Raw genomic sequence first — 22,003 nt, 5'->3', positions numbered from 1 at the left:
AGGTAATTTGTTTGATCAAATTATTATTTTTCAAATTTTCACTTCTGTTGTAAAGTAAATGAATTAAAAATTTAAATGAAAACAAAAATTAAAAAATGCAAAAACTATGAGAAATTGTTATTTTTATTTCAAGTATTAGGTATAGGTAGGTAGGTACATATTTAATCATGTACTGAAATATCACTAGGAAAAAAAGGTAAGAAATGAGAAACTGAATTTATTTATTTCTCTATTACGATGAAAAAAATCAAAAAAATATAAAATAATAATTTGATCGATCATTTTACACTTATTATTATTTATTCTTACGAGCATATATTTCTATATTACTATATTGTAAAAATAATTACCTCTGATGTTTCAATTTTCCGATTTCATGGCTCATATTTATGTAAAAGGAATTTAAAAAACATTAAAAATCATTTATTTCAAAAAAAAATTGTCCTAAAAAATTTTTTAGCATAAAAAAATGAAAAAATTGATCGTGTACAATGTGTGTTTCATATAAAACTCCCTATAATGTTGCGAGAGAGTAGCCCTCATTTCGCCGCGAGCGCTCTCTATAAGGCGGCGACGTCGTTACTGACGTTTCTGAAAGTGCTAGATTTTCGTCTTCCTCATAGTCGTGGTTTACGTTGGCGTCCGGCGGTCTTTGATATTTTCGTCAATGAAATTCTTGAAGGAGAGTGGGAGGTGTTTATAATTTTTGTTTATACTATGTCAATCGATATTCGATAAAAGTCAGGTTCTTCAATTCGTTCGTACGCTTTCTAGGGAGTACTTGTGAAAAAGTACTGAATAATTTATTCGTTACCAACACGTATTGGTGATTTTCGTATTAGTTAAATTCTTCGTTTTCACTATTAAATTCGTTAGTTGCTGTTAATTAATTGTGACGCGATTCAGCAGTGTTCCTTTCGTTGTATTATGTTCCATTAGTATAATTGATTTCGCTCGTAAGTTATCAATTTGATTTAAACATGAGTGACGATAACAGCGATTTAGAAGATGAATTCGAAGATGCATTGGAAGTGCAAACGCTGCCGAATACGATGGATTTGATGACCGCCATCTCCGAGGGCAAGGTAGCCATTCATTACTTCTTCAATAATAAATTCTACGAAGCTCAAGAAATACTCAAACCATGGGTTGGCCGCAGCATGTACCATACGGTCGGGAACGCGACGTTCAATTTCTTAGAAGCTGTCTTGACCTTTGAACGGAAAAGTATCGAAAGAGCTTCGTCTAGTTTAAAGCTGAGCATACAACTTTGTAATTACTACCGTAAGAAGAACACTTTCTCCGAATCACTGGGTAAAATGGTGAAAAAACCAAACTACGATTTATACACCCCGGAAGAAATCCACGCCGAATTATGTTTCGCCGAATCACTCCTGTTGAAAGCTCTACTCACTTTCATCGAAGACGAAACACTGGTCAGCTTCATCAGAGCAGGATTGAAAATCCGATCTTGCTATAATTCCTATAAAGAATGCAATACGATATTGAATAGTCGAACGTGGGGTGACGACGAACCCCACAAAGTGCATTTCGAAAGCGGAGTAAGAATCGGTATTGGATTATTTAATTTGATGATATCGTTACTCCCCGGTCGCGTGATTAAATTATTAGAATTTATCGGATTCTCCGGTAGTAAGGAAAAAGGTCTCAGTGAGCTGTTTCTGTGCTACAACTTGAAATCCGGACTCATGCACGTACTTTCCGTTCTAGCCTTATTGGCGTATAATTTAATAATCAAGTATTTCGTCAGTCAAGAAGAAGGCGATTTAGAATTTTGCGACAAAGTGCTGAATAATCAATTGACATTGTACCCGGAAGGCGCCTGGTTCTTGTACTTCAAGGGACGCTTAGAACTCATTCAAGGTAACATCAAAGATTCCATCATCTGGTACATCAAATCGTGGAAATCCCAAGACGTTTGGCCCCAATTCCATCACATTTGCTTTTGGGAATTAACCTGGGCCAATTGTATGCTGGGTGATTGGAAAGAAGCCGACGTGTACGCCTCGTATTTATTAAAAGAAAGCAAATGGTCGAGAACGATTTATAGTTACCAAAAAGCTTCGATCATGTTGATGAATAACGAAGAAGACCTTACCGACGATGACCTAAGCACTATTACTAGTCTGATGTGTAACGTTCCCAAATGGAAGCAGCGTATCGCTGGCAAATCTTTACCTATGGAGAAATTCGCCATCAAGAAAGCCGAGAGATTCGCTTCGCAAAATAATCACCTAGTTTTACCGGCTCTCGAGTTACTCTACATTTGGAATTATTTCAAAATCATCTCGAAAAAATGGGAATTATGCGATAATGTATATCGTATTATAGACAAATGCTATAAAAATTTCCAACAAAACCCCGATCAGTTTGGCAAACAGTATGCGAGCGATAACAATGCGCTTATATTGCTGCTGAAAGGCTCCTGCTTGAGGCATATGGGTAAACCTTTGCAAGCCGAACAATGCTTCAAAGATATCATATCGATGGAAAAGAATATTAAATATGATACCTACATAGTTCCTTTCTCACTCTTCGAGTTAGCCTTAATTTATAAATCCAAAGGAAATTTCGAAAAAGCTGCGGAAATTTTAGAAGACGCTAAGAAAAATTATTCCGGGTATTCCTTAGACACGCGCTTACATTTCCTCGTGCACTCCGAGTTGACGGAAATTAATAATCAGAAAAACAGATATAATGTCACATAGTAATCGAATCACCTATTACCGACTAATTTGCTGATGGTGAGTTCTTTTCGTATATTTTTTAAATTTACCTATATTTAGTCTACCTTATATTATTATATCGTTAGGTTTTTTTATTGATGCCATGCCGGTTTTTTTTTCATTCGCCGAATCGAGTAGGTAGCGAAAAAAAGATCGACTAGAACAACTTGTATTTCTAACAACTCCCAGACAGTGAGGAAACGGAACTGCAAACTGGACAGGATGTTCAATTTAACAGTAATGTTTCTACGCTGCCGTTACATTGATTCGAATTAGTAGTCTGTAGAGAACGTTTATTTTCTATTGTGCGAATAAATTACCAGTGACAAAAATGGAAGTATGCATACGACTGTCTGGCTATAGTTCAAAAATAGTCCATCATTTGTTAAACAAATTGCTTTCATTTTGATCGGCTCTCTTAAATAATCGCAAACTTCTAATTACGCTCATTTTGTCATACAATTAATTTCACTTACGAACTGGTTTACTCTCGCTGCTGCTAAAATATATGTATATGTATCGGAAAAAACCAACACGTCTTGTGCGTAGTAAAAGTGTAGGTACTTAAACAACGTTGTAATAATTTATTAACTCGCATAATATGACGTTTTGATACGATACGAACAATAAATTGTATCGAAATGACCGATGACAGAAGGAAATTAATAAGTAAGCTACTACAACCAGCTTTGAAAATTTCTCTGAATTCAGATACGTAGTTACGTACCTACTTGAACGGTAGGTCTTTTATCGAATCAGGAATCACATGACACGATACCTAGTTATCAATTTGACGACAAAAATACCACTTCACCTAAGTTTATTTCAATGACGACGTAGGTTCACATAAATTGAAATTGAACTTTGAAATTCACCAATTATGACGTTCGTGTATGGTAAACTTATAACATCTATACTTACTCTGGTTCTAAATGAGAGAGATTTTTTTCACGTCATCGTTGTATATATAACCACGATATAATAGGTAATTATTGTCATTGATGGAATGCTTACTTTTTCAAAGTAAATTATGGTCCTTTCTTACTTACTACTGAATCTGGGTTGTTGGTTTGTCCTTGACTGTGACTGTAAAAATTGCAAAAATCGATTTAATTCGGTGTATTAGATTTTACTCTAAATGATGGACATTTCCGCTGAACGCTGAGCTCGATTAATGGTATAAATTTATTTTCGTGTCTCGAGGTTGCCAACGTATAACGGTACCGATTTGATTTGAAGTTTGGAAATGATGATGAAGGAATGTCTATACACAATAATGTATTGTATGTTGTCAGTGTGCTATACCTTTACTTACATGCACCTACTGTACGAATACGGGTAGGTTAATGACAGACGAAGATTGATCAGTACGAGTTTTCTAGTAAAGGAAGAAGATGATATTGACGTTTAGTGTGATTATAAAATGTTATAAAGAGTAATTAGGTGGATGGATGGATCTTTGTGAATTAATTATTCATTGCACGGCCTGAGAAAATTTTCATTTTACTTTTACTTATAGTTAGGAATGAGTCGAGTCGAAATTTTGAGATCGTTAGATCATCTGAAAGTTCAGTATTTAGTGATTAATGTTCTTTTTCTCAAATCATAACGAGGTCAATTATAGTAAAAATAATCCAAATTTTCATTTTTTTTTTTTTTTTTGGTGTTTGGCAATAACGGTACTGTACAAAAATATACCCTCCTCTGTCACTTTTTTTTAGAAAATGGTAATGGCTTATGACTTTTTAAAGTGAGGTCATGTTGCTTTGTATTTCTGTTTCTTCTAAATTATCTGCTGTACCAAATAATCGTATCGAATTTGCTTTCTACTAATTCACTCATAAACTATGCCCGTTCAAATTCAATATCAAACGTGACACAATTTTTGAAAAATGAATTGGTAGGTAGCTAGTTAAAGTTTGAAAGCTTGTACTTTGGTAGTTTTGATATTTTTTTTATCCGCCAAAGCAAAATTATTCATCAAATCGTGGAATTTTTGAACTATTTTGGAAAATTCAAAACCCCATAGAACCCCTAATTTCATACTTGGCTAGTGATTTTTTTTTTTTTATCTTGTAGAAACCTACAATTCGGATCTCTTCCCTGCTCTGATAGAAAAATGAGCAAAATCAGTTACCAAGTGACCCACAAGTTCCCTCATATGAGTTCAATTTTCATGTGGTGGGAATATTTCTCCATTTTATTTACTATAAAATTATGATAATGATTGTAAAGTCTGGGGAAAATTCCAAATTTTTAAAAATCTGATTCTTTCATACAAGGTAAAGAATTGACATAATCAACTTTATTTAAAAAAATTATAAATTTTTCAATTTTTTTGAATAAGTACTTAGTTTTCATTTTTTTTTTTTTTTTTTTTTTTTTGGAAAACTGAATTTGATTTTAAATTGATTTATAGGCTGTCATTACTCAATTCAAAATGAAAAAATTGAAAGTGCAGTAGTGGTATTGTCAAAAATGAAGAATTTGTCCAGAAAAATTAAGAATTCGCCCAATTTTTCAAAATATGCTAGAAAATTGCGAAAAAGGCCGAAATATGATATTTACCTTCCCACTTGATGTGTCGTTGACCCCAAAACATGCAAAAAATGTGCATTTCAAGCTGAAATAAATGCAAAATTGTATGTAATATCAAACAAATTATTTGGAAATCGTTTTGTGATTTGAATAGATAAATATTATTATTTTTTATTCAATTTTTATTAATTAAATTTTTTTCTAGCTTATTTTTATTTGAAAGAAAAGCTGATTTTCAATTTCATCACATTGAAGTTGTTTTATTTTGGTGTAAATATTGGCTCATTTTTTCGATCCAATTTCTCTGACCCCCCCCCCCCTCCTCCTCCTCTCAGAAAAATGAATAATGGTGTAAGTCGTCTCGTTTTTTGGTAGGGATCTGGGTTTTCAAGGGTGCTGGGTTCAAATTTTTCATTAGAGTTTATTTATTTTTTACATTTTTTTTGAGGGATTTGAAATTTGTAGAAAAGCTAATTTTTAATTTCTCCTCGAGAGTTGTTTTATTTTAGTGTAAATATTGACTCATTTTTTCGATCCAATTTCTTTGGCCACCCCCCCCCCTTCAGAAAAATGAATAATGGTATAATAAGTCGTCTCATTTTTGGGACTGTTCTGGGTTTTTAAGGGTGCTTAGTTCGAATATTCGCGTGATTTTTTGTATGCTTGGCTCTTTCAGTGCCTCTTCAACCGCCAATTTTGAGAAGAAAATCGAAAAATTATGAAAACGTACTGCAACGTACGTCGTGTCAATTTCAATTAGGAAATTTGAAGTTGCTGACTTCAATTCTTTTTTTTTTGGTTGATTTTTATATAATTCGGAAAAAATAATCGAATTTTGACAATTCCGTTTTGAAAAATTGTTTGAAATTTTGCATTCCTTCAATTTTAGGCCAATTTTGAAAAATACAATACATTCAAATACGTACTTACTTGAATTTCTTGCACTCATTTTCTGAATTTTCACTTGAATATCTTCTGTGGGTCCATTTTATTTTAGTTGCGGTTATTTCATAATTCAACTTTTTTTTTCGCATACCGCACGATTTTATGATTTTTTTGCATTATCTGCAAATTGAGATTAGCTCGATATCATAATCGATAATTTCCGCTTCGATCCACCGCATATACTAACAATCTCTATTCGAAATTCCTCAGTTCCTCACCCCCTACTTCTCAATTATTAATGACTATAATTACACTTCCTTCACGATATTTTCATCTTAGCCTCCTTCTCCCTCTGCTCCTTACTGCCTGAAAAATTACCACTTAATCAAACAATTCAACATTATAATCAACTCGAATTACATCATTATTCATTTTCGCAATAAACAGCATATTTACTTATACCGAGAATTTTAAGCATGACAACAAATTGAAACAAATTAACGACTAACGCGCATCCCACATGACGAAAATAATAATAATATCATAACCTTATTAAAACCGTAAACTATACCTACTTAGTACATACTACGTATATTTCATTAACAGCAAAATACGAGAAAAATTATTAATTGCGAAAGTCAAGCCCGACGCTTATTAGTTAAGCTCCAGTTTTCAATGTCGTATAAGTAATTTCTCGACTTTGTTCTAGGTACTATTTTCACGATCATTTGGTCGTATTCGCGTTTTATTCGGGTGCTTGTTAACGTGATGTGAAACTGTGAAGTGTGAATCACCAAGTTGATAAAACATTCGAATGGAACATTTACTTTAGCACTATTGGTAGGCGTACTATATGAATCCGTATACTTGGCTCTACGTCTCGTCTATATCGTTTGTAGCACGGTAGCATTGTCGATAATACTGAATGAATTGTTTGTCATAAAGATAACTTTCACTGCGAGCGGTGTGCGATCTTTCACTGTATGAGTCACGGATCGTAGTCTGGTGTTTTTTTTACACCTGAGTGCGGTTGCATTCTTTGATTTGAACAACGGCATAAAATAACATTGAAATATTTCAGATTTATTATCTCTATTGTGATAAAGGTATGAGGTATGCCTTCTGGAGTATACTACTCGGAGGTCTGCAATCTGCATACCTGCTTCGCTCAATGAAGAGTTGTTAAATAAAAGGTGTGATTACCTCACATATAAGGTTTTCTTTGCATACTTTAATAAAATAAAGGCCATAAAATTTTTTTTAAATTGATCCCTGTGAGAAAAATCCCGAAATTTTTCTCTGTCAGTTGCAAATGGACAAATATATCAAATTTCTTCACTCAGTTTAATATTTTCCAAATAATTTCGATGATTTTCACTTTTCAGTCGTGTTGTCTGCATTAAAAAAACTTTTTTTTTAGTAGGATTAACCGTGAACCGTGAAAAAATGATTCGAAAGACCCGCTGAACATAAAAGATTTAGTGAACTCGTGAAAAAAGTCAATCTTGAAAATTGTTCGAAAATTTCGAAAATAATTTCAAGTGTTGAAAAATAAGTTGAAATCAAAATTTGAATGAGGTTGAAAATTTTATGAAGATTATTCGAAGTGTTGAAAAAGTTGATTCATCAAAACATCTTTGCATGAAATTAGTTTGAAGCCTCCCTGCCCTCCCATCCCTTCATCTCAAAAAATCTTTAAAAAGTACTACAGCAATTTGGGCTGCATGAAGTTAGCAACTTTTGCTGCAGTACAAATATTTCTGAATATTTTGTGCAGCTTATTCAAGTAGGTAACTTTTATTTTCGATAAATTTTCCGAAATTTTCAACAATTTTCTTGCATCTTAATTCAATTTCAACATTTCTCGAGATCAAATGAATGGTTTGTACAATTTTCGCGATAATTTTCAAATCCACCGTTGGCTGAAAAACAACGAAAGAAGTATTCCAAAAAAACTTACGACTGTTTCCATTGAAAAGGAGTTCTTTATTGTGCCAACTTTGAGGTGGTGGTGAGAAGGGGGGGTTGATTGAAGACACTAAAGAAAATGTTTGTTTTGGATCGTTCTCTGTTTAAACTTTTTTGAAAACTTGTTCTCCCATTAGCCTTATGAATGAAAATATTTAAAATGGAACTAAAAAGAAGGCATGGAATTGAAAATTATTAAATTTAAGGAAAATAGAAAAAAAAATGAAGAAAAATCGGATTCTGACGTAAGATGATTAAGTTCATGATTTTAAAAACTTGGAAAGTTGTGCTCTTGGTTCAAAAATTTGCTGAGAAATTCGCTTAAAGGTTATATTAATTGGGATAATTTTAAGCACGATTCCCCTCCCACTTCTCCCAAATAAGACTCTTCAGTTTGATCTGATGCTCATGTGAGTGACTTATTTAAAATGTAAATACTCGTGCCAAGACCAGAGATAAGTGATTTTTAATTTGTAACATTGATTTAATATGCGTCTTTCTGAACATATCAGCCACAGATATGTACATTGCAAGTTTTAAAAAGAAATTTTCTCATCAAACGATTTGATTTTTTAATAAAATAACAAACTCGAGTAGTTATATAAAGGCCTGTCCAACGATGATAGGGTGTTTTCAATGTCAATATACGAATTGACTTGACTTTTATATGCCTATCGTGTAAGTAGGTATGGGTAAACACCTGTTGCTCAATCCGTCATACAAAATGAGAATTTCAAAGTAAAGGTAAAGGTAAAATGATTCGTAAAAAATTCATTCGCTCGAATCAATCCTCTATTAAATGCACTGAGAAGCCTCACGTAACAATTCTAGCAAAATAATAGTATGGTTTAATATGTGACGTTCCGCTAGTACAGGGAAAGATTCATACTGAAAAGATACTGAAACTTGGAATTTTTTGGTTTCAAAAACTTGGAATTCATTTTTCTCAAAGTTTTTTGAAAATGAACTTTTTGCATTTTTGAAATTTAAAATGATTTTTGTCAGCGATTTCTGCAGCTTTCGAGCTCGGATCCCTTCTATTCAATTTCCCATAGTCTATGTACATTACCACCCCTTGGCAGTAACTCAGTTTCGACCAAATATAGCCCTTTGGCTAGAAAAATACCACATATTAAGATGAATGGGTATACTGGTATCGTTTGTATGTATAAAATAATGCAAATTGCGATATGACAAATACGCAAATGTGCAATTACAAGCCGACGACGTACTCGTATAGGACGTAGATAAATGGATATAATTCAAATTAATATTTCCTTTCGGGGGAAAAAAAACTCAAAATTTTGTACTTCATATTTCGTATTTCGTATTCAAATAACGAAATCATTTATGGTAACATTAGTTTTCTCGCATTAGAATAGTGTATCTACGCGTTTATATCTGCGCGACCATATTAATTAATTTTTTTCTCTCTTTGTAACGTGACCACGTGCTGCGAAAGAGAGTATTAGGCTATACCTACCTATGAAAGTTTCTATATGTAGCGTTTTGCGCAAGGAGTAATTATTATCATTTTTTTTTTTTAAATCACGCTTCGAAATTAATAAAGTAAAGATGTTCAGAAAGCAAGAAGAATATTAATATGTGTGTAATTATCATCGGAAGGAAGTAAAAAGTGTTCGAAACGAATTAATTTTATTAGAGAATGCGTCAAAAAAAGCGTTGATTTATGGAAATAATTCGTTACTTATTGTGTTCGAAATCTAAGACGAAAGTTGTAGATGTACGAGATTTTGAAGTTTTTGTTGATTTGAAACATTCAGGTAGTTATTTTTCAATATCATTTAGTGTGTGAAAAAATACTTTTGGTTCAATTATAAACATCCAAGTTGATGGGGTTTCAAAAAAAAACAATAAAATTAACTTATCTAATTATGATTAATATTAGATAGATAGTTATATGTATTTCTGGCACAATTGTTCTTGTAATAAAATATTGACTTTTTTTCCATCAGTAGATCTCATGGTGAAGTAAAAAATCGAACGAAATTACTTATCTGGTCACACTTGATATCGTATCTTTCAGAGACAAAATTTATTGAATCAAAAGTTATTTTTCATAACTCATGGCCAAAGTCGTAAATTTTTTTGTAATATTAAGGGAATGATGGAAGCATATTTTTACTTTTATGATGGAATTTCTTTGTATTTTAGATTCCCCATAAAAAAAACTACGTGCTTTGAGGAGTACATTATTGTATCGTTATCAATTATCATTCCATGATTTAACCATTCTTTTCAAGTATAGTCCAAGAGCTATACCCACTGCGATTGCCCTAAAATAACTGAAAGCTGGGACTGGTCTCAAAAGTTGGTATACATACCCCTATTTTAAAAGCACTTGGTCTGCCAATCCGCAGCTGCTGCTTTAAAGCTCAGCGAAAGCTCAAAAGTTCACAATTTTTCTGAACTTTTGCTCGAGAAAACTGATGGCTCAAATTGGTGCCAAATTATAGCATTTTTCGCGCTGAATCCGAATATATAGGTCTGCCGGCCCTACAGTGCTGCCAAAGCCCCGCCAGACTGGTTCAAAGGGGGAGTAAATTTGGCGAATTTCATGTTTTTGTGTTTTTGGGGTAAATCCTTATAAAAAGTTATAAAATTGGGTTGAAAATTATTCTCAAGCAGTTTAACGGAATGCTGTAGGGCTAATATGATTTTAAGGCACTGTAATTTTTCAAAATAGTTTTCTCGGACAAAAGTTCAGAAAATGTGAACTTTTGAGCTTTCACTGAACTTTAAAGCAGCAGCTGCGGGTCGGGGGACTGAGTGATGTGAAAAATATTGCCATAATCGAATTCTGCGACCCAAAAAACAAATATTTTGATGTATCACAAGGCCATATTTGGTGAATTTTTCGACACCCCCCTTATGCCCCAACCCCCAAAAAATGAAAATTTTGAAAAATTTTGGCGCCTAAAAATCATCTTAGCCCTAGAGCATTTCGTTAAACTGCTTGAAAATCATTTTTAAACCGATTTTATAGCTTTTTATGCGAATTTAGCCCAAAAAGGTGAAATTTGCGAAATTTGACCCTCTTTTAAAGCAGTCTGGCGGGGCTTTGGCAGCACTTTAGGGTCGGCAGACCAACATATTCGGATTCAGCGCGAAAAATGCTATAATTTGGCACCAATTTGAGCCATCAGTTTTCTCGAGCAAAAGTTCAGAAAAATTGTGAACTTTTGAGCTTTCGCTGAGCTTTAAAGCAGCAGCTGCAGATTGGCAGACCAAGTGCTTTTAAAATAGGGGTATGTATACCAACTTTTGAGACCAGTCCCAGCTTTCAGTTATTTCAGGGCAATCGCAGTGGCTATAGCTCTTCTACTAGTACCTATTGCGTTCTGAGTAATGAATAGTTTTACTTAATTATCACTTTCTGATAAGAAATACCTACATATGTAATTACAAAATTTCTAAGAAAATGTGTTAAAGTTGGAATGAAAACAAAATGAAATTAGCTTCTCGACGTTTTGATTTTTAAAATCAAAACATTGTTTGTATGGGTCATTCCATGCCAAATCGGCGGATTTTTGCACGAGGGTTCTTCGATTTTTTTCAAAATCAAATCTTGTGTAGAGGTCATCAAACGATGACGAATGACGCAAACCGGACATTTTTTCGATTTTTTTTGACGGAGCTGTGGCGCTTCAAAGTTTTCCAAAATGGCCGAAAATGGAAAATTTCAGTTGCGAATTGCTCCAGTTGTACGTGGTATAGAATTTTGAACTTTTTTTCAAATTGTAGTACTTTGAGAGGGTAATCGACGAATTATGTCAAAATCAGTGTTGCCACTTTCTGAAACCTAAAAAACTCGATTTGAAAACTTATAATTTAAATATGACCACGATGTCCACCAGTAAAAGTTCTGAAAAAATTCTCAGTTTTAGTCCTTCTTATGTAGAATAACATATCAAAAAATTGGAGGGGCATTTGTTTTCATTTTCGAGAAAAAAAAATTACAAGTTTTATTTTCATTGCAAAAGTACTATCAAAAACCTAAAAAATTAACATTTTTGCATTTTTGAAATATTTTATCAATGTGTGGTCGAATGTGTGAAAAAAATCCCCGTCACCCCAATTTTTTAACGGCGACGACATTTTTTCAATACATTTCACTCTTAAAATAAAATTATAGCACGAAAAATGTCAATTCGTTGGCAAATTGGGGTGAGGGGGATTTTTTTCACATATTCGTCTACACATTGATAAAATACATATTTCAAAAATGCAAAAATTTTCATTTTTTAGGTTTCTGATGGTACTTTTGCAATGAAAATAAAACTTGTAATTTTTTTTCTCGAAAATGAAAACAAATGCCCCTCCAATTTTTTGATATGTTATTCTACATAAAAAGGACTAAAACTGAGAATTTTTTCAGAATTTTTACTGGTGGACATCGTGGTCATATTTAAATTATAAGTTTTCAAATCGAGTTTTTTAGGTTTCAGAAAGTGGCAACACTGATTTTGACATAATTCGTCGATTACCCTCTCACAGTACTACAATTTGAAAAAAAGTTGAAAATTCTATACCACGTACAACTGGAGCAATTCGCAACTGAAATTTTCCATTTTCGACCATTTTGGAAAACTTTGAAGCGCCACAGCTCCGTCAAAAAAAATCGAAAAAATGTCCAGTTTGCGTCATTCGTCATCGTTTGATGACCTCTACACAAGATCTGATTTTGAAAAAAATCGAAGAACCCTCGTGCAAAAATCCGCCGATTTGGCATGGAATGACCCTATGTATTTTATGAGTTATGACTTTACTGAAATTTCTTACTCGATGAAACGATGTTAAAAAATTCTAGCTTGAAATACGAAAACCATAAATACATTTTCATTTACTTGGTTTTTACTGTTCGTAGATATTTAAAAATTGAAGTTTTGGAAAAAAAAGTGTCACTGGAACTTGATTGACCAAGAAGTTTCGATAAATTTGCCATTTTTAAATTATTTTTTCTTAAAAACGTTCAATTTTAAGAACTAGAATATTACTTTGAATTTATAAATTAAGCTGCAATATTTTTCTTTTCTGTTTTTTTTTTTTTTTTTTTTTTTTTTTTTTTTTGTCTTTAACTCAATGGCCAAAACATTTCCATTTCCATAAAATTTGCTTCAATTTTTCATTGTGAAAAAAAATTGGAATAGTGGATAATTTTCTTGGTTCTCTTCAAACAAAATGTCCTAAAATTATGTACCTACCTCTACCTACCATGCTTTATAATTTATTGTTCTAGCGTTTCCTTTAAAAAAAGTTGAAAATCACTGAATATCAACTTATGTACTTATGTACATAGGTAGGTAGGTATTGATCTGGATTGAGTGCCAATTAGGTACACGGTGTCCAATAAATCTTGCATAAGTTAAAAAATTCTGAAAAATAGAAAATTGCTGCATGGTTTTTTTTTAACAAAAATTCTTGGAAAAAAGTGGATTTTTGAAGACAAACGAACGGCCTTTTATTTTTAAAAAATTTTATTAAAAAATGGTAGTCTGTGAAATTTTCTATTAGTACAGTCTGATAAGCAATTTCTAAAAAGCTTGACGACAAGAGGATAAAAAAAGTTAAACTTTCAAACTTGAATTAAAATATTTCAAAAATGAAATTTTTCCAAAAAATATGTCATTATCTACTTTTTAGTGAGTAATTTTTACTCTTATTTATTTTTTTCTTGGGATGCGTGCTTGTTCCAGAAAATCTATTTTTGTCATGTAAATGATGAAATAGTATGAATAATTTTCAGTAAAAAAATTACTTCATTTTGTTAGTGATTAGCGTGAATTTTTATATGTATGTAGGCTTATAAAAAATGATTCATTTTGAGAGCAATGAAATACAGGGTGTCTGAGAATGATGTTAAGTTGTTAACACTCTTATGGGGTTTTCGACGCGAGCGTGTGTACAAGAGAAACAGTTGGTTTTAGTGTTTCGAAGTAGTAAATGGAACAAGTTTAGCCCTATTCTTTCTCTACAAAATGAGCGTTAGTTTGACCTTCTAACGTTGAAAGAAGCGGAGAAAATGAGAAAAGTGCAACCAAAAAAATGGGAACAACTACAAAATTGATGACTTTTGGTTGAAATAAGTAGATTTCATCAGTTTTTTTTCCAAAATTGAAAAAATCAATTTTTCTTTGCGACCTACAATTGAATTATTTTTTCTAACCAATGGAAAAAAACGTACCTATGACATTTTCTAAGCATGTGATTCATCTAAATTATACCTATTACAATCAATGATAATAAAATTGTCAGATGTAATGCTGATAACAAAACGAAGACAGAATATAGAAATTTCAATAAGTAATGTGATTGGGTGATTCATCTTCAAATTGGTCTAGAGCATTTTACTTAGATATATCGTAATTTCAGTGTATCTATTGGTGGATATTCCTGATTTTTTCATAAAAAATTCATTAAATTTTGGAGTAAACTGCAGCCTTGAAATGTTCCATAATATTATGGTAGACAACACATGCAAAATCAAACCCTGTAAATTATTCATATTTCCAAGTTACAACGTTATACGAAAAATTATTGTTTGAGGAAAAAGAATAGCACGATATCAGTTCAGCTTCGAATATTATCAAAAAAATGTGGTAATTTTAATTCTTTTCTCGCCATTATTATTTTTGCTGTCACTTCAAAAGTGAAGAAAAATCACCTCTCTTCACTCTCTCGATGACTTTTCGCGCTCGAAAGGTCAGATACTTATTCGTACTTGGTGCTCGAAAACTATTGTGTCCAATATTATTAGTACACGCGATCGATGAAGCGTTTAAATTTTAAGTGGGAATTTTCAAAGTTTAATGTCAAGTTTAAAAACGAACATGGCGTGCACGATGAGATCTTAATGATGGTATCGATGTTTGTATACTCGTAATAGCGTAACGCGCGCGTGCTACATAGTTTTGAATTACCTACCTACCTACCTACCTATCTACCTACCTGCGTTGAAAAAAAAAACAACAACAACGTGAAATTAACGGGGAATAATTTTCACGAATTTTTTTCGTAGCCGGGTATACCTAGTTAGTTAACTGCCTTCGCTGTCGCCGACAATGATGGAACGTATAAAGTAATTTGTTTTATTATTATAACGCGTTGGTAATGTACCAGAAAATTATAACGAATGTGAGCACACGAATGTATAAATTAAGGGATAGGATAGGCTATAAGAAGATAGGGACGATATCTTTGACTCGGGTGATCGTTGATGCTTATATCTACCAATTTTCTTCGACTTATTCTAATTACTTCCGTGAGTGATTTTATACCCTTGACCCTTTCTATAGCCTGAGGGAAAAAAGAAGTCGGATTTGGATAGCTTTTTTTTTCTTATAAAAGTCTGCCTTGAACAATAATTGTTGAACTATAAGTACATAAGTATTGACGTTGAATTTACAAAAAAATTCAAGTTTTTTGAACTTTACGCTGGGACAATCTGGCAGTCTGGAACAAAATATATTTATTGGATAACTATCATTTTGTAAGCTTTATTGATTTCCAATCCAAAAATAAAAGAGTTGGCAATTTTCCTGATTTATTCAAAGGCTTACTTGTCTTAGTGCGAATCTGCAAGTTTGATGTTGATATAATCATCAGGATAGATCAGGTATGTGCGTGAATTGAAATGCCTTATCGACAAAAGAATGTCTGAGAATCTCCGAACCGACATTTCGATTATATAATAATCATCATAGTACATATTATAGAGTTGTCATCATTAATGTTTTATTATCGAATGAATAATGTTAGGATACTGATGAATAAGAAAGAATGAGAAAATATGAATGTTATTTTTAGATTAAAATGATTAAATAAAATCTACTTACGTGTCAATTCATAGAACATGGATTGGATATGATTACCTTAGGGAAATTGGCATTGAATTAGGAAAATTTCAGTAGCCAGGGACAGATTCACGTACATCCAGCATAGGCAGCTGCTTGAAAAGGCAGATTTCATATAATGTATACTTAGGAGCTATAGTATTGCAGTTTTCATTTGTGAAAAAAATACCCAATAAAAAATTGAATATTTTTATTTATAAATTCCCCATTGGCAATCATTATACTGCATTCGTGACCACTTCTGCTTCAACTGAATAGTAACAATTTTTAAAAAGTTCATTTTAGCCCTTTTAGATCAAGACAAATTTTTTATTTCATTTTTTTTCATTCTTTTCTAAGAATCAATTGTTGGAGAAAGATAGAGGTGAGCTATTTTGGGTGAAATTCTGAGATTTAACTCTTCGAAAAGATGTTAAAATCACGTTTTCACGATTTCATCAAAGTAAAAATCTCAGAATTTGACCCAAAATAGCTCAATTTTGAAAGTTACAGAAAAAATCATATGAAAAATTATTGAGCACTTGCTAGTGTATTTCAAATGTAAATTCTTCAATTTATTTTAAAAAATATGCGTAGACGCCTTTTTTAGGGGTGCCTAAAATGGGGGGCTCTAAAAAAAGGGTTCAAAATTACGAATATATAGGGAGCTTAATTCAACTTTTTCATCTAGATAATAATCGATTATATACCTCAAAACGTTACGTTTGGCGCAAATCGCAGGTTTCTAGTTTTCCAGGGGTTCTCAAAATATCGAAATTACAAAAAATAGGAAAATTGGATTTTTGAATACCAGCGAAAATTTTTATTGTGCTCAAAATTTGGTAAGATGGAGGTCTCTCAGATACTTATAAACTGTAAAAAGCTTTTTAGCGGGGTTCAAAGGGGTAGGATCAAAATGGGGGTTCCAAAATTTTCCAAAAATCAAAGAACTAATTTTTATATACAATGAATATGAGCAAAAACTCAGATAGAAGCTAATGAAATTTGAAATTCTGTACTTCAAAACGAGCCATTCCCTTCTTTTTTTAAAATCAGGAATTAATGTGTCTCGTTTTAAAGTTATGAACTCTCTTTTGGCAGGAAATTTAGCTAGGAACGTTTTTAAACATCAGTAATTTCCTGCTAGAATGCATTCCTCGACTCCCAGGGAGTGTCATTTAGTGGGCAATTAAGCACAAGTCACAAAAAATCATCGACTACCATGTTTTGAAACGTCAATGTCTTATTTGACTGAGAGCTCGGTATTTCTTCAGTTGTAAAAAACTTCTTCAGTTAAAAAAAATGAATATTACTACATACAGGGGTCGGCATAAGTCAGTATTCATATTCGAAAACTGATGAGTTTTTTTTAACACCATGTTGTGTGTAATAAGTAGATAGAAGGTCTTGTAATGTAAGTAGTGCCTTGTGTTCGTGGAAGTCCCACCAACACTTTGGTAATAATAGTTTCGCTTCCCGCTATGTCACTACAGAAAAAAAAATTCATTTTTATTTGAAAAAATTTTTGTTTGTGCAAATCGGAATACTGATGCCGACCCCTGCATATATAAGTAACAATTTCGTATAATTTGAACTCAGCTAATAACAATTTTTCAAAGAAATAAATGAAAAAACTAAAAAAAAATCACTATACTTATTCTGATTTTTTGCCAAACTGTCAAACTTGTTTCGACTCTTGACTGGTTGAACATGAACCAAATTTGTTGTCAGAGGTTTGAAGAAAATACAGTATGGAACGTTTACAATCAGTTGTCAAAATTTGAAAAGCTCAATTTTCAACATGAAAGTTCAATTTTTTCATGATGAGCAAGAATATTTTATAAGTTAAAAATTACGATGAAAATTTTAAAAAATGACTGCGAGGATTATTTTTCAGCTACGTTTTGATAAACTACCGATGTAATTTTCGAAATGAATCTCAATCTCCCTCTCCTCTAATGTAGGTGAGCTTAAGAGCTCTAATTTTGATCAAGTTCCAGAAGTTCCCCCTTCCCTCTCACGATCAGTACTATACCCTTAAACATGGTCGAAATACCGAAAAAATTTGAAATTTGACATGACGTTTCATTTGTATGGTTTTTGAGGGCACCGAGTTCAAACTCTTACCTACCTTTTTATTTTTTGGACTTCTCTGCAATTTTGAAAAAATTTCAGTTCTTTTAAAATGGGGTTGGGGGAAGGATTATTAAAAATGTTGCTACTCTAAATTCCAATTTTTAGATATATCCATTCATGCTCATAAACACACGTGCTTGCTAGTTCTTTTCAATCCAACATGAGAATTTGAATAGAAAGGTCATCATTATAGGTACCTTCAACGTGATCGAGTCCTTGATTTTGCTTTGTTTCGAATTCGATGAAAGCCATCATCGTCTACCATTATCACATCCATTTATACTTACTATACTAATTTAACAAGTACCACCTACCTACTACATATGTACCTATACCTATACAAATCAACATTTAACATCGAAATTATTTTTATTATTTTTTATTTATTCGTTTGTGTTTTTTTTTTGCTTTATTTTTCATTACAGGAATGGTTTGGGTTTTTTCGAAGATAATGGCTAAATGATTTGATGTTTTGCTAACTACACATTTAATGTACGATGAACAGAGTTAAATTGTCCGCAAGTATATTTACATGTTTTATTCTTCTATAATGTGATATAGCTTACAATTCAGTTGATTTCATTACTCGTTACTGGTTTTTTTTTGTGTGTTTTCCTTTTATTTTATTATTGTTTTTGTTTGTGTTTTTTTTTCTATTCTATTGTAAATAACAACTTTATACCTATTGAAACAATGTAAAGTGTAGTCCAGCGTACGAGGTCGTTGTACGTCTACATTACCATGTAATAATGATTTATCTACCTACTGTACAACCTGCAGTGTAATAGTTACACGCTGAATACTCGTAAATACGAGGAAAAAAAACTGCGTGTATTTTATTAGGTTACCTTTATACATTGTAGGCAAACGAATTATATTAAACGATGCATATTGATTGATATTCCTATTCGGTCTTAGGGAAATGATAATTTAATTTGGCGGGTTTATCGAATGATAGTGATACAACACAGCTGTGATTTAATGGGATTTTGATTAGGATTAATTTTTTTTAAACATGGGAAATATTGTGGAGATCAGGAGTTGACTGATTTGAAGCGAGAAAGCAATTTTGAAAGTTTTTAAATACCTTACCTGATCTTTTTTGAGAAATACTTTTGTTGGTTGGTTTTCGTTACTGAATTTGAAAATTGTAATTCGTTTTTAATATGTTTTTACGTAAAAAAAATTAATACTTTCTTAGTTTTTTTTTTCTAATGTATTTCTGTATTTATTTACATAGGTACCTAGTTTTTTATACGTACTTTTATGTACGTTTCAAAATGTTTTTTTCGCTGTTTTCGTTCTATTTCGGTTTTACTATGTAGCGCGTAATTGGTTGAAATTTTTTTTAAAAAGCACGTAGTAAATTTAGTCTAGTCTTTAATTCGCTTGTTATTTTTTTTTTCTTTGTCGAACGATTGATAAATATTTACGTATTATTTTTTTGGCTTCTATTTCCATTTTTCGACAATGTGTTGTAATCTCTTTTAATAGAGTCTATATCGCTGTTCCCGCGAAATCATTTATCGATGACTAAGTAAATAAACGGAACAGACAAACTTTCATTTATGTGTAAAAATCTCTTACAAAATGGGCATTCTGGCTCATTTCCTCTAAACCAAAAATTTTCCAAATCAAAGAATTATTCGTTTAATCACATGGCATTTTTTTTACTCACGCTACTGCCTTCCACCCCCTTCTCCCAGCTTGAGACGTTATAATAGCACGAAATAATGGGACCAAAAGTACGTGCGACGCGTTTTGAAAAAATTTTAAGCAATTTAAATGGCATTTCATCAAAGCTTTTATCCAAGTTTATTTATCTCGATTCGATTTTATCTTCATATCAATACAATTTGTTTGATTTTTTAGCTTGGTATTTTTTAATATCGCAAATGAACACCAAAACAGTAACTTACAGACTGTCTCAATTCTTTTTTTTACATTTTCTTCGTTTTTTTTTTTATTTATTTATTTCGATTGTGGTATTTTCTTAGCAAATAACCGGGTAATTATTGTCTGACTGGGTAAAACTCGATAGAATCATTTTCAGCGTTGTGGTTTCCAAAAGCTATTTCCTTTCGAAGTGTTTTTTTTTTCGTCGTCTACGAGTATAAAATCGATCTGAATCATTGATTTCCAGCATCATGAGTGGGGGTTTCCTGTACTGGATTTTTTTTTTAAAAATAAACCACGAAACAATTTGAAGTAAACCGATAAGAAATCCTGTCCGATACACGGGTGTAATTTGTGGTATAAATTGACCATAGTGATAAAAATTTGCTAGATAATTTGCCCACTTCAAATAGGTTTCCAATTAGCACCGTTATACTCGTAGCTTGAGAGAGATTACGATTCTCAATGCATGGAAAATGATTTCATCGTGGTTTTACCTTCGTCGCTAAATCGTCGGTCAGCGATGATGCAGTCGATCGTATCGGGTATTTTTTCAACAATAAGAAAGGAAAAAATAATATTATATCTATACCTAGGTAAAAATGGCTTCAGCTATTGAACAAAATTGATAAAATTGTCGTAACACATTCCATGTGGATATTTTCCTTATTAATACTACATATATTTACCTATATGTGGAAAAGTAGTTTGTATTACCTATAGATACATTTTGTATTCTAGTCACTATAATATACCTCTCGTAGTATATTTGATACCAACATTGATGGTTTCGGATTTGGAAAAACCACAGTGCCGCCACGCGCCTGGCGCTGAGCACTAACCGCGAAGAAAAATATTTTTTCTATTATTTATTTTAGTATATAAAAATTCTATTCATACCAATATTTGATCGTATAAGTTTTTATTGTTATATCGTTATTTGTTCTTATTTACCATGTGAATAAAATGGTGTGAAAATCGAATTTGTTATACTTTATTTTCGTGATGTTGGAATGAGTGCTTGGTGTAAGCAGAGAGTAATTTGAAATTTTATTCATTTTTTTGAAAAAAATGTGAGTGTAGAAATTTTTTTTTCATAGAAATTTTCAAAGTTTCTGTTGTTGTTAAACATGGCGGAAAGTTGTATTTGAAAATTCTAAAAATTTGAAAGAATTTCCATTTAAGTACTCTCGTTTGGTACATTTTAAATGATATTTCATCTCATCATTTCATGTTTTACCAAAATTGGAAAAAAATTGTCTTTTTGGAGCTTATTTTAAAATCCAAAAAATTGTCTCTGCATGAAGAATTCGATCTCAGAGCTCGAAAAAATGTTGAACGTTTCGAAAAAAATCAGAAAACATTTGAAGGAATTTTCACAAACATATTCTTGAATATATTTTGAATGATATTTCATCGCATGCTCCACACCTCCCCTCTTCCCCCAATGAGTCCAGGTGATTTTGTTTCAAAATTTTAATCAACAATCATTTTTTAAAAATTAATTAGGGGGGGATAAGATTTTCATTTTTTTTTCTTTCTATAAAACTGGATGAAAAGTTGTCTTGTCTTGGCTTGTTGGAATCTATTTTAGAAAATTTCATCTCCAAAAATAAAATTTGAAACAGGCTCAGAAATTGTGAAAGATTCGTACTTAAACAAAATTGAGATAATTTTCATCAACTAATTTTCAAACTCGAACTAAATTATTTTTCAATCAACAATTATTTTTGAGAAATTAAATTTTTTTTAAAATAGAAGCTGAATGAAAAGTTGTCTTCTCTTGTTGGAACCTATTTTCGATCATTTTATCCACAAAAGTAAAATTTGAAACAATCTCGGAAATTGTAAAAGATTTGTAAAGAAATTAAGATAATTTTTACTAACAATAAATTACATTTTTTTTAAATTTTGAAAGTTCGTAATTGAAAAAAAATTCTGGATAAAAGTTCGATGTCTGTTTTCTTGGTAGGGGGAAAA

General features: G+C 31.9%; 1 protein-coding gene across 1 annotated transcript; it reads left to right on the top strand.

Moving 5' to 3' along the window:
- The first annotated feature begins 624 nt into the window (after window positions 1-624).
- On the top strand, window positions 625-21,006 carry LOC135836381 (tetratricopeptide repeat protein 39B-like). The gene is made up of 2 exons (XM_065351186.1): window positions 625-2,765; window positions 18,553-21,006. Exon 1 carries the CDS (start codon window positions 981-983, stop codon window positions 2,727-2,729), a length of 1,749 nt encoding a protein of 582 aa, XP_065207258.1. The 5' UTR covers window positions 625-980; the 3' UTR covers window positions 2,730-2,765; window positions 18,553-21,006.
- The last annotated feature ends 997 nt before the right edge of the window (window positions 21,007-22,003 follow it).

The sequence above is a fragment of the Planococcus citri genome, chromosome 2, assembly GCF_950023065.1.
Source record: "Planococcus citri chromosome 2, ihPlaCitr1.1, whole genome shotgun sequence".
Classification (NCBI taxonomy): Eukaryota; Metazoa; Arthropoda; class Insecta; order Hemiptera; family Pseudococcidae; genus Planococcus; species Planococcus citri.
This window is presented reverse-complemented; position numbering and strand designations above follow the sequence as displayed.